Source organism: Phalaenopsis equestris, unplaced genomic scaffold (genome assembly GCF_001263595.1).
Source record: "Phalaenopsis equestris unplaced genomic scaffold, ASM126359v1 Scaffold000703, whole genome shotgun sequence".
Lineage (NCBI taxonomy): Eukaryota > Viridiplantae > Streptophyta > Magnoliopsida > Asparagales > Orchidaceae > Phalaenopsis > Phalaenopsis equestris.
The window spans coordinates 414,801-428,353 of NW_018165143.1; the positions used below are offsets into that span (position 1 = coordinate 414,801).

Here is a 13,553-nt window from a genome sequence, read left to right on the forward strand (position 1 = left end):
CAATACGAGCAATACGAGTTGATGTGCAAGCAGATGTGCAAGCATGAAATCCAATTTCATTGTCCATTGCTATCGGTCTGACACGACTTTATGAGTCTCGTATGTATGACCAACGGAAGAGAGGGTACGTGGAACCTTCGAAGGCTCCATCCACCATGGGACATCCACCCTTACCCTTAGCATCCCTTACTCGAGCTCGTAACCCCACCATCAAGAGGTTGAGGCCGACTGAGTTGCAATAAAGGAGGATGCGTGGATTATGCTTCAGTTGTGACGAAAAAATTTTCCCCGAGCCATCGTTGCAAGAAGTTATTTTTAATAGAAGGAATCTTTCCTTCTATTGATGAGCCGTTGAACGAGACTACCGAAGAGGAGGAAACGGAAGAAGAGATTCCCGAAATTAGTTTTCATGCTATTTCAGGAAATACAACACCTCAGACCATGCGTTTTTTTGAAAAAATTGAAGTTTTTTGGAAAAATTGGAGATTGGATTCCGGTATCACTCATAACTTTTTGAATTCAAAGTTAGCTACCAAAATGAGAATTTATCCTACAAAGAAAGGAGAATTATCGGTTCAGAGAATTTATCCTACTATCCTACAAAGAAAGGAGAATTATCGGTTCAAGTGGCGGATGGAAGTAAGATGAAAAGTGAAGAATTGTGTGAAAGGCTCCCTATTTTAGTGCAAAAGGTTCAATTTCACGTAGATTTTAACCTTTTATCAGTGGAAGGATGTGATGTTGTTTTCGGAAATCAATGGCTTAAAAAACTGAGTCCAATTATTTGGGAATTCAATGATCTATGGATGTGATTTTGGTGGGAGGGGAAAACAAAAAAGTTACATGGGACCAGAGGGCCTAGCAATAAAATCATGGTTGATCGTGATCTAGAGGAGCAGTTGCGGAAAGGAAAAAGAGCTTTTTTATTACAATTCAATTCCTTAAATTTGGGAGAGAAGCATGGAGTTGAAACAACCAATTTAAATCCAGATTTAATGGCTATTTTGAATCAACATTTGGTTGTATTTCAAGAGATTCAAGGATTGCCACCTCAACGATCTCAAGCCCACAAAATTCTTTTGGAAAATGGAGCTAATCCAATCTCAATCAAGCCTTCTCGGTATCCCCATTACCAAAAAAATGAGATTGAAAAAATGATCAAGGGGCTATTGTCTTCCGGTGTGGTAAGGCCTAGCACGAGTCCATACTCCTCTCCCGTGTTATTGGTTAAAAAACAAGATGGCTATTGGAGGCTTTGTGTTGGGCACTCAACAACATAACCATCAAGGATAAATATCCAATACCCGTTATTGATGAATTATTGAATGAATTGCATGGTGCACGATTTTTCACAAAACTTAATTTGAGGTCAGGGTACCCGGGAGATGTTGAGAAAACAGTTTTTCGCACGCACCAAGGCCACTATGAATTTTTAGTGAGGCCAAAGATTTTTAGTGATGCCCTTTGGCCTCACTAATGCACTGTCAACCTTCCAAAGCGTCATGAATGGGCTTGAAAAATCTCAATTTGGACAGGACGAAGTAGGCTACTTGGGTCATGTGATTTCTCATGGTGGAGTAGCCATGGACCCTGAGAAAATTTCCTCCATGATGACATGGCCCAAACTAACTAGTTTGAAGGGGTTGCGAGGTTTTTTGGGCCTCACCGGTTACTGCCGGAAATTCATTCACCATTACGGAATGATCGCTCAACCCTTGACAAATATGCTCAAAAAGATTCTTTTAAATGGAGTTTCGCCGCTGAGCTAGCATTCGAAGGTTTAAAATTGGCAATGACATTTGGACTCGTACTGCCTCTACCGAATTTTTCTTAACCATTTATTGTGGAGTGTGATGCTTTCGGCTTGGGTTGGGTGCAATGCTCATGCAAGGCGACCGTCCAATCGCTTTTTTTAGCCAAATTCTACAGGGCAAAAATCTAGCATTATCCACGTACGAGAAGGAAAAGTTAGCCTTGGTTAAGGCGGTCCAAAAATGGCGTCCATATCTTTTAGGAGCCAAATTTATTGTTCAGACAAACCAAAAAAGCTTGCAATTGATTTTCAAATTCACTACAAAAAAGCAAGGAAAATTAAGCTGCAGATGCCCTTTCCCGAAAATTTAAAATTCATGCAATATCTTTTCCTATTCCTAATTGGGTGCATCCCTTAAAATTGGAAATTTCAGTTAATCCACAATTTCAGGATTTGGTGGAGAAAATCAAGGAAGGAGAAGCATTGGGACCATGGCTATTCAAGGAAGGATTGATTTTCTTTAAGGATCAGATTTATCTCTTGGCCACATCTGAATTGATTCTTCCTATAATTAAAGAATTCCATTCCAACACGCATGAAGGGCTCCACAAATCTCTCCATAGAATCAAATCAGTTTTTTATTGGAAAGGCATGAAGGGGCATGTACGAAAATTTATCCAAGAGTGTGATGTTTGTCAAAAAAATAAGGTGGACCAAGTCAAGCCAGCAAGTTTACTCAGCCCTCTTCCAATTCCGCGCCATGTATAACAGATGTTTCCATGAATTTTGTGGATGGCTTGCCAACATCTAGAGATAACTCTACCATTTTTGTGGTTGTTGACCGATTATCCAAATATAGCCATTTTATTCCCATTAAACAACCTTATACGGCAACCACAATTGCCCAAATATATTTTGACCAAATTTTCAAGCTTCATGGCATGCCCGAGTCTATTGTGTGTGATCGTGACCCGATATTCACAAGTTCCTTTTGGAAAAATTTATTCTTATTAAATGGAGTTAAATTCAATTTTAGCTCGGCTTATCACCCACAAACTGATGGTCAAACCGAAGTGATCAACAAGCAATTGGAGATGTACTTGCGGTGTTTCACGAGTTCTAAGCCCAAAGAGTGGGTGATTTGGCTTCCGTGGGTGGAATATTGTTACAATACAAGCATCCACTCTTCCACCAAAAAGACACCATTTGAAATTGTCTATGGGCGAGAGCCTCCCACCTTACTTGCCTATGTTCATGGCACTTTACGTGCGGAGTCTGTTAACAAATTTCCACTTGAAAGGAATGTGGTGATTAAGGATGTCTAAGCCAATTTGAGAATTGCAAAGGAGCGAATGAAGAAATATTATGATGAGAAACACACAGATAGGAGTTTTCAAATGGGCGAATTTGTCTACCTAAAATTGCGCTCATATCGTCAGCTTTCATTAGCTCAAAGAAAAAATCTCAAGCTCGGTCCCAAATTTTCTGGTCCATTTCAAATCTTATCCAGGATTGGCACAGTTGAATATAAATTGGAGTTACCACCGAAATCTAAATTACATCCAGTTTTCCATGTTTCTCACCTTAAAAAGAGGATTGGAGATCAAGAGAAAATCTCTCCCACTCTACTTGAATTACCAGTAGAAGCAACATTCCACCCATTTCCTAAGTCATTCTGGAAACTCGCACAAAAGGTGGAGAAATTGAAGTTCTTGTTCATTGACAAAATCTCTCTCCTGCTGAGGCCACGTGTGAGAATCTGGCAGAATTGAAGACAAGTTTTTTTCCTTGAGGACAAGGAAATTTCTAAGGAGGGAAGAGTTGTCAGGGACCAAGAATCAGGGGATGGGAGTAATTAATGTTTACCATCAATAATTACATTAAATGGGATGGGAGTGATTGATGCTTATCATCAATAATTACATTAATGTTATTTCAATTAATGTTATTTTCTTTTAATAAATTAGTGCTAGAATTATGTTACTGTAATTTTCCTTTCCATAAGAATAGGTTATTGTCTATTCCATCCAAAGGTTCTTCGACTATTTATTAGCTTGAGGCCAATAATGAAGATCATCTGATAAGTATTATTTTCAACATTGTGTTGATTGGGAGTTGTGATTTTTCTCCAATTAAACCAAGGAGACCAAGGATCCCTCAAAGTATCCTAATATATTACCAACATAGGTAGAGGACGCAAAGACGATCCTTAGTCTCTACACATTCACAAAACCGCTACAAGGTTGCAAACTCGGGCACATAACATAAAACAATTATTAAATATATTACTTAATTTTCATGTCATTGAAAAACAAGTATTCTATTTATTCTAATTTAGCATAACTGAATATGAGACTAAATTATCTTAATGTAAAACTTATCATTTATTAATTAATGTGTAATATAATATTTTGTTTTAAATTCTTTGAGACTCGCCACTCTCGAAAAAAGACTAATTATGTTTGATACTAAAATATTGAATAAAGTGTCAAATATCCTCTAATTATTTTACATGAATTTTTTTTAATCCCGTAATTTATAAAAATGACTAAATATTCTCTGACTATTTTAAAATTGAGCTCTAATAATTCTCAATAAAAACTATTTCGAACCTAATTTAAAAAGACTAAAAACTATTTTGACAATTCTATAAACTCTGGGACTAAAACATCCTCATAAAAATATTCAATACTATTTTAGCACTTCTAAAATGTTATTTATTCATTAAATTAAGAGTGACATGCATTTATTTCCCATATATTAAGATAGATATTCAGATGTAATATTCAACTTGAGTGTTATACATATAAACATAAAAAATTTAGTTGTTAGGTATGTAAATGCAGAAAGATTGTTAGGAATTTATCTAAACGCCCTATGCTCCAAAAAAAAATTTATGTCCGAACTCCGGACATAGCTCAACGCGGACTCCCAGTAATATATCGTCATGTGTGTTATATCGACCCCATAAAAAAAAATATTAAAGTAGAACCACGGACTTCGCAATAACCTAAAATAACTCTGAAATAACATCGCGGTGTCACTTCAATAACTCCCTTGAAATAACATCACGAAGGTTATTTCTAGATTATTTCGAGGTTATTGAAGAGAAATTCATATATTTCACTTCAATAACCTTGAAATAACCTAGAAATAACCCTGAAATAACATTTGCAGTGTTATTTTGAGGTTATTAAAGTGAAATTGCGGAGGTTATTTCAGGGTTATTGAAGTGGAATATATGTGTTTATCCGAAATAACTCTGAAATAACATCTGCGGTTCCACTTCAATAATCTCGAAATAACCTCCGTGATGTAGCACACATAACGGCATATTATTGGAGTCCGCACATAGAGCTACATCAGGAGTCCGGACATAATTTTTCTGCTCCATTAGTGCAGCTCTTAAGAATTCAATAGTACAGATCAAAAAAGAAAAAAATTCAATAATGCAGCTCTTAAGTAGTTTCTCTATGCATAGAATATCCATAACATTGTAGCATTGGGCTGCTACACAAATGTTACCATTACAAGCGAAAATATAATGTAAAAATCTCAAAGGAAAACAATTAAAACCTACACAAAATAGAAACCAAGAGCAACATATTAATAATACAACAAAGTAGGAGAGACATTGGAGTTCTTACTTGGAAAGAGCTGAGATCTTAGTGATCAAACATAAGGACGATGCTTCAGTTATTGTATTATAAGAGAACCAAAAGAAATTAAAAAACAGCTGGGGCATCTACATGCATAGCAAACAATTCTTATGTATCTACATATCTCACAACTAAACTTTCATATTTACACACAGCACTCAAATCTTTATTATCACATCAAAAATAACATTATTATTGGTTTTTAAAAGTGAAATACACATTTTCATGCATAGATTTAAAACATTTAAGTGTCATATATGCAAATATGAAAGTTTCGACGTGAGATATATAAATACATAAGATTATGTGCTATATATGAAAACTTCCCTCACAATTTAGCTGAACAGTCTGTTTCTGACATCAACAACTGCATCCACCAGACTGTGGCTGTGACTGAGAAGAACTTGCATTGCTGGATTTCAGATTCACATTGACCATGTCTTCCTGCTTTGTTGATGACAAATTCTCCATCCCCGGCAAGGCTGCCGCGATCTTTCGGAACAGTGCCTGCCAGTTTATGCTCATTTATTTTCCAATTGGGAAAAGAATGGAAGAGAATTGTGAGGAATAGACACAAATAAATGCAGCATCAGTTTTAGCAAAAAAGATAATAAGTTCAAAATGATCCCTAAATATTTTTAAGTGTTTGTTTTTCTGCCTGAAACTTCCTCAGGTTTTAAATTTAGTCCCTTCGAACTGATTTGGTTCCAGTTCTACCATCAATCTTGCAATTCCTTGCATAAAAGCTGGCGAAAGGAAGCTTTTCAAGAGGATGTTTTGGACTACAAGGCTTAGGAATTCCTTAGTAGACTTTTCTAAAGGACTAGTTGATGGTTGGACCCAACTTATTTTAGTTGAGTAGATCATTTATTAGGTCACTGAGAGCTAAGGATTGAGTACCATTTGAAAGTCATCTTAGATGGTTTGGTCACATTAAGTGTTGACCCTCTGATGATCCGATTAGGAGAGTAGATGTTTTAGATTCGACTTATGTTAAGAAAGGCAAAGGTAGACCCAGGAAGGCTTGCTTATTGTATTGGGCTTATTGTATAAAAAATGATCTTAATTTATCAGAACTAAATGAAAATATGACACTAAATAGAAAGCAATGGAGAATAAGCATTCATGTAGCCAACCCCCAGTAGTGGGATTAAGGCTTTTTTGTTGTTGTTGTTGTTGAATGTCTTTAAGGGACCCTTTGACATTTGAGACTTTAAACCTAAGAAACTAACCCAAGGACTTAGGAGCCCATAGATCTCTTTGATTCACCCTGTAAACTAGGTTGATAAGGCTAACACTCTTAACCTAACCATCTGGTAAAGACCCTTGGGAGCCAACCAATCAAACCTAACACGTCGATGCTAAAGTGGAAAATTCAGAAAATTCTAGCCTAGTGGAGAAAGAGAGGAGTCAAGAGGAAGAAGGAGACCTGTACACAGCAATTTCAAAAGAATCTCACTTGTGAAATCTGGGTTTGTCTTTTCTTTATAGTTCTTGATAAATCATATTGTACATACTACTTTTATGGATGAAATGAAGCTTTTCATAAAGATGTTTAGGATTACTAAGCTCAAATCCATTATTTTAAATTGATATTAATGGTGAGTTTGATAATAAAAGTCCAAAATATCATTATAAAAAGCTTCCCAACACCATCTCCAGTCCAAAAAGACCAAAAGAAAAATGACAGTGAAATTGGTTCGGTTTTTGTGAATTGGAGAGATAAATTGATTGTTGAAAAGGTCTATAGATTGAAATAGGCGCGCCTAAGAGAAATAATAAGGCTACTTTCATCATTTACTCCAATGGCAACATACTGCCTAAAAAATTGATCTTTTAGCAATGACCATGAAGTTATTTCTTTCGAGAATTGAAGAATATAGTGCAAAAAAATGAATTTTCAAATCTGTCTATACGTACCTTAATGTTGAAACCAGCTTTGGCGCTTGTTTCAATGAACATAACACCAAGTTCTTGCGCTTTAGCTTCGCCTTCCTCTATCGAAACTTGTCTGTTTCACCATCCAATAGGAAAGTATTTAACATAAATTATTTTGAATAGCTGCAAGGCTAAACTAACTTGAAAATGAAGCTAAGTAAACCATGAAAAAATTAACATTTCAGAACAAACCACTACGGCAATAAACATCCCAGATTTCTCAAAGGTCACAAAAATCTGACATATAAATAAATAAATAAATAAATAAATAAATATATATATGTAAATAAGTTGCCCGAAATAGAAAAAAAATAAAGGCCGAATTGATACGAAGATGTTAACGGCTAATCGACGGCACCCCCTGGTGAGATCTTTCTGGTTTTTCGTTTTAGGCTTTCCCCTCACTCTCTGTTTTCTAACCTCAAGGTCGTAAGGGCGGTAAAAACGTGTTTTTTCTCTCCGATTCTGAAAAACTCTATCCTCGCCACTGCTTGTTCTTTTCATTTGATTGGTAAATTCCTCTATGGTCTGCCGAAATATGATTTTCTGTTGAAGAATTTTGAGTTGTTAAAATTTTCGGGAGGGTGGAAGATCGGGGCCTTGGATAGCCGACATATTTTGATACAACTTTCCAATGAAGACGACTATGCAAAGCTTTTTGCTCGTAGAACTGTTCACTTTGGTGATGTTTGGATGAAGGTCCTTAAATGGACAACTGACTTTGACCCCAAAATCGAGCTCCCTATTATCCCTGTCTGACTTAAACTCCTTGGTCTGAAGGTGCATTTGTTTAATCATGAAATTTTATTTTCGATTGCTGTCATGTACGGGAAACCTCTAATGCTTGATGCTCATACCTTCAATCTCACAAGGCCCTCGGTGCTAGAATATTAATTGAGAGAGATATCACCTTACCTCCGTCGGAGGATATTTGGATAGGCTCTACTAATATGGGTACTGGCAGTCGGTTTTGCTTGAAAAACATCCTTATTACTGTAAGCACTGTAGCATGTTTGGTCATGACTCTGAGCATTGTTTCCATTTAATTTACATCCTAAGGAAATTTCCTACCCATCGACCGCCCCCTGGAGAACACAAATCTGCTCTCCCTACACTCTCACAACCATCTATACAGACTGTTGATTCGGTTGACCCCCTTGCTGAGGCTGTAGCGGTGGATGTTATGGCGGTTGGAGGTTCAAATGATTTGTTTGTTCCTTCTTTAGAAATTAACAAAATACCTACTCCTAGTTTGGGGGATGCGGCGGTGGCTCTAGGGCCTTTACCCGTGGACGTTACAGTCACTGAGTTGGTGGAACACCCTGTCTTCACTGTCCTGCAAACCGAACCTTCCACTCACCTACCTGATGCCGACTCCGCCCAACCTTCCTCTTCTGATCCCTTCACTCACATTATCTCTTCACAGAAGGATCCATCAGCTATTGTTATCTCTGCCCTTGAATCTGAATGGCAAATTCAGAGATACAGTAGAAAACGAGGGAGAAGGAAATCTGAACTAACGAATTGAACTGCCGAAATTACCAAAATCAAATACTACTGATGTCACTTATCACTCAGAAGGTGAGCACTGACACCTACCCTCTAGGATTGCTAGAGGGGAGGGTGTCATGGGCCATAATGCTTAATGTTTTGGTGTGGAACATTAGAGGAGTGGCGGACCCTCACTCCTTTAATCGTTTAAAGCATTTATGTAGGGTCCATAAACCTGACATCCTTACTATTTTGGAGTCTTTTGTTTCAACTCATAAAGATAGCATCATCAAGAGATTCAAGGGGTATTTGCATTTCTGCAATGTGAACAATAAATTTTGGTTTTTTTTGGAAGAAGGATATCACTGTTAATATCATTGATGATAATGTGCAATATGTTCTCATTCAATATCAATTTGAACTGTTTTCAGGTTGGGCTACGTTTATCTATGCTAGCTCTCACTTAAGGGATAAATTCCTTCTTTGACAATAACTTACTCATATGAGGGCCGAAATAAATGATAATTGGTTCGTTGGAGGCGATATAAATATGATTATGTCACCTACAGAGACATGGGGTGGTGCTAAGGTTGACACAAATCCTATTAATCGTTTCTGTGATCATATTGAGGAAGCTGACCTATATGACTTAGGTTTCTCTGATCCTCCTTACACTTGGCGGAGAGGTTTCATGTTACAACGTTTGGATAGATTCTTGGGAAACTCTCAGTTGTTGAGCTACTATAATATTATTCAAGTCAAGCATTTGAATCATGCTGCTTCGGATCACAATCTGATCCTGCTTACTTTAGCTTTTCATTCCAAGCCTCCTCATTATCATTTTAAATTTTTTAATGTTTGGGCTACTCACACCACTTTCACTGACTTGATTAAACAGGTTTGGGTCTCTAATGAAAGTGGGAATCCATGGCTTACGTTGTGTCAACTGCATAAGAATGTGGTTTTTCATTTAAAAAGATGGAACATTGACGTTTTTGGTAATATTCACTCTAGGGTGCTAAAGGCCCAACAAGAGGTAGACGATTTAGAGGCTCAGGTGATTGCTACTCCTACTCCCGATATTGGGTCTAAACTCGTGGATGCTCACCACACTCTTTTAGAAGAAATCTCTATTGAGGAAGATTACCTCAGATAGAAAGCTTGTGATAATCATTTTAAGAATGGTGACAGAAACACCAAATACTTTCATGTCACTATCAAACATCGTTGTAACATAAACACCATCATCAAGATTGTTACCGATGAGGGCTCTGTTGACCTCGCTTTCTATCAAGGTGTAGCTTTTCCCTCCTTAATAGCTTAGGATCTAGAGGTAGGACCTTTCTGTCGAGTACTCCTAAAAAACTAGTGAAGGAGTCTTCCCCGTTAGCAATTCTGGACTTTTCTTCGCTCTACTTGACGTTCCATGTGGTAGTTTTGACCACTATTGCCTAGCAGGTAATGCTACTCCGAAGGAACTCAGAGAGCACTCCTATAGGACTGCCGGTCTTAGGATTGACTCTACTCGTTGATTTGGCGCCGCTGCGCTCTTCGCCATCCTGTTTAATCGAATTCGAACCAGGTAGGCTACTCCGAAGGAACTCAGAGAGTATTCCTATAGGACTGCCGGCCTCAGGATTGACTCAACTCGTTGATTTGGCACTGATGCGCTCTTCTCCGTTCTGTTTAATCAAATTCGAGCCGAAATTTTGATAGGATTTGGACCGCGACGCGTTTATAACCCAATCGACGACGAGGTTGCCCGAACGACTCTGATGACGAAACGGACTGCGCCTACACGTCCGGAACGTCGATTTCGCCTTGGAGAAGTTTGTTTCGTCGTGAAGGCATTTCTGGAGAAGGAGATGTGTTTAAGTATTATTTATAATAATAAATAATATTTTATTATTATTTATTATAAATAAATCATAAACCTAATCCTAATTTCATTTCCCTTCTCCCGTCCGCCTCTCGCTCGTGCGCCCTTCTCTCGCTCGTGCCTCTGCCCTAAGCCGTTGTGAGCCCTTATGTGACCACACGAGCTCGAGACATGGGAACGAAGGTTCCCGCGCTCTCCTCTCTCGCAGTCGCCCATCCCGCCTCATCATTCATTAGCTCCTCGAGCCGCAAACAGTATGGCAGAGCCCCCTGCGCTCGATCTCTGCGGGATTTTTTTCAATCATTGGCTTCTTCTTCCCATAGCGTATATCAGAGCTCCTCTGTGAAGCTTCAAAGGGCCGAAAATTTGTTCTGGGGAGGAATTTTCTCTGTCACTCTTCTTTTTTATTCTTTTTTTGAGTTTCTAGTGCTTCAATTAGGTTCTTCTCACTGTTGGGAGGAAAGTTTGGCTAGAGCTGTACTCGACTCTGCTCTCTGTCGAGCCCCCTCTAGCTTGGTGCAGTGGATGGTATAGCATACTTGCATGATATTACACTTATATTTTTGGAAATACTTGGTATTCAAGCATCTAGAAAAGGAAATGTGAGCATGTTTTAGGAATTGGACTTGATTACTTGCTTAGAACGGTGGAAATATGACATGATATAAGTATTTCTCTTTTCTCTACTTGCTTGAGATGAAACTATGACATATGTATATTACTATGAATAGGAAGGTTGAAATATGGCCTTGAGACAATAGTAGCTCCTCTTGCAAGTATGTTGGGACATGTATTATGAAGCTTTTCATTCATTCTTATCTAGCTTGAGATATTGGAGAGTTTATTTGGCCTTTCATGCATGTTTGGGGCTCGTTTTTGGCTTTCAGTGGCTTTCCCTTACTCGAAATGCATGCTATAAAAAAATTTATTTAATTTGGAAAGCTCTGCAACCTGTTTTAAGGGCTTGGTTTAGCTCCTCGTGAAACATCCTTTTGTTTAAATACATGTTGGAAGTTGTTTCATGTTTGGAATACTCAAGTAAGGGGCCTAAATATACTATATATGTTATTGTTCTTGCTTAAGGCATATATTGGCTCTATATCTTGATATTTCAAAAGCTCGTGAGTTGTCCCTTGGCTTTGAATGGTTCCTTGGCTTTGAATGGTTCGCTTTGAATGGTTCGGTTTTATCTTGAAGCGACTGGAATTTTAATTTCTGCTAAAGATTGGATTTTAATCTATGCTCAGGCTTTGTCTTGGCCTTGAACGGCTCGGTTTTGGGATCTTTGTGGGCATTCGGTTTTCATTGCAGGGGCATGGGATGTTAATTTTTGTTGAGGATGGGCTTTTGGTTTTGGTTAGAACGTCCTACTAACTGTTTAAACTTCATGTATGAGCTTTGAAGGGTTTGTTTTTGACTCTGTTTGAGGGCTCGGTTTGCTTGCTTTAACTCCTATCCGAGAGCCCGTTTCTGGTGTTTATTCCTATCCCTGCTCTATAGTTGTGAGAGGGTTCGGTTTCATTTGCTTTGGCCCCTGTTGGGCTCGGTTTTGGCATCTTGTGAATGTCCTTTGGCTTAATTATACATATTGTGGAAAATTTTATTTTGAATTTGGATTTCCATAGTTGTTCTTGTTTGAGACATATTTTGAGACATTGTTTGAGACATATGGTCGTCCTATATTTTGATGTCTTGAAGGCATAGAAATGTTTTCTAGTCCTTGTTGTGGCCTGGATTCGAGCCTTAGTTGTGGCTCGATTTGGCTCTGACTGTGGCTCGGTTTTTGTCTTGTCCTGCCCCTACCCGAGGGGTGGTTTGGGTTCTGTATTTCATTGGCCCTACGGTTTTGGAAGTTTATAAGGTTGCAGTTTGATGTTTGCTTGGTCCCTAGCCGTGGGATTGTGATGTGGTTGTGTTAGCCTTCCCTTTTGGTCCTGCCCGTGAGCTCACCATTGGGATTTGCTCCTCTTACAGTCCCTACTCGTGAGACCTATTGGAGTTTGTTTGGTGTGATTCGGTCCTTCTCGTTGGGCTTGAATGGCTTGAATGTTATTGATGAATCAAGTTTGTCATCCCAAAAAAAATTAGGATTACTTTAGTTGCCCTTTGGTGTTTGTCGGGGGAGCGTTGTAGCAGCTATTAGTTGCCTTAGTCGTGAGCTTTCTGTTTGCCTTGTATTGCATATTTTATATTACATAGTCTTAAGCATACCTCCTTTCCATATAAGGTGTTTAGAAGACTATTATCATAGAGTTGTTTGATTTGACATCATGACTGGACATCCTAGAAGCTTAAACTCGTCACGACAAGGAGCTTGGAGTTAGCGACAAGAAGTTTGGAGTTAACGCGGTCGGCAGCAAGATCATCTTCAACAGCAGAACATGTCTTCCCCAACAGCTATTCCTAGAATTAAAACAATCCATAAGATTTAGAGGTTGTTCGCCTAGTACAACATAAATCCTCAATTTTTTCGTCACGCATTTGTGTAGCTCTGTTGTACGATCTAAGCCCTAACTCGTTTTAGGCTTCTGAGGTTGTCGTCCTTCACGACTTAAATCATTGCATCCTCCAGGCTATTTGTGTGATCGTTTCATACGAATGTAAGCCCTAATTAAATAAAAATGACAGGATAAAACACTTGAATATTCCTCCTCGAAACTGAAGCCAAACAAAAGGGTAGACTGGGAAGCCACCAAGGATCTCCTCTAGATCTGTGGCATCCTCTAGTTCTTGTTCCTTTGGATCCTGTAATAAATGTTCCAAGTTTGAACCATTCCCTTTTGCACTCCTCTTTGTCCGATTTTGTTGAAAAGTCTCACCCTGCTGAAGTCCT

The 13,553-nt window shown here is 38.3% G+C and overlaps 1 protein-coding gene across 2 annotated transcripts in view; it reads right to left on the reverse strand.

Moving 5' to 3' along the window:
* Nucleotides 1-5,650: 5,650 nt before the first annotated feature.
* The window catches only part of LOC110030343 (ras-related protein RABH1b), a 32,191-nt gene continuing 24,288 nt past the window's right edge, over nucleotides 5,651-13,553 (reverse strand). The window contains exons 5-6 of one of the 2 annotated variants that reach the window (XM_020733014.1): nucleotides 7,333-7,423; nucleotides 5,651-5,919 (exon numbers count right to left, since the gene is read on the reverse strand). In XM_020733014.1, the coding sequence (XP_020588673.1) occupies nucleotides 5,773-5,919; nucleotides 7,333-7,423 (238 nt within the window). In that variant the 3' untranslated portion in view covers nucleotides 5,651-5,772. The remainder of the gene's footprint in view (nucleotides 5,920-7,332; nucleotides 7,424-13,553) is intronic. The other variant, XM_020733013.1, reaches the window with a different exon arrangement.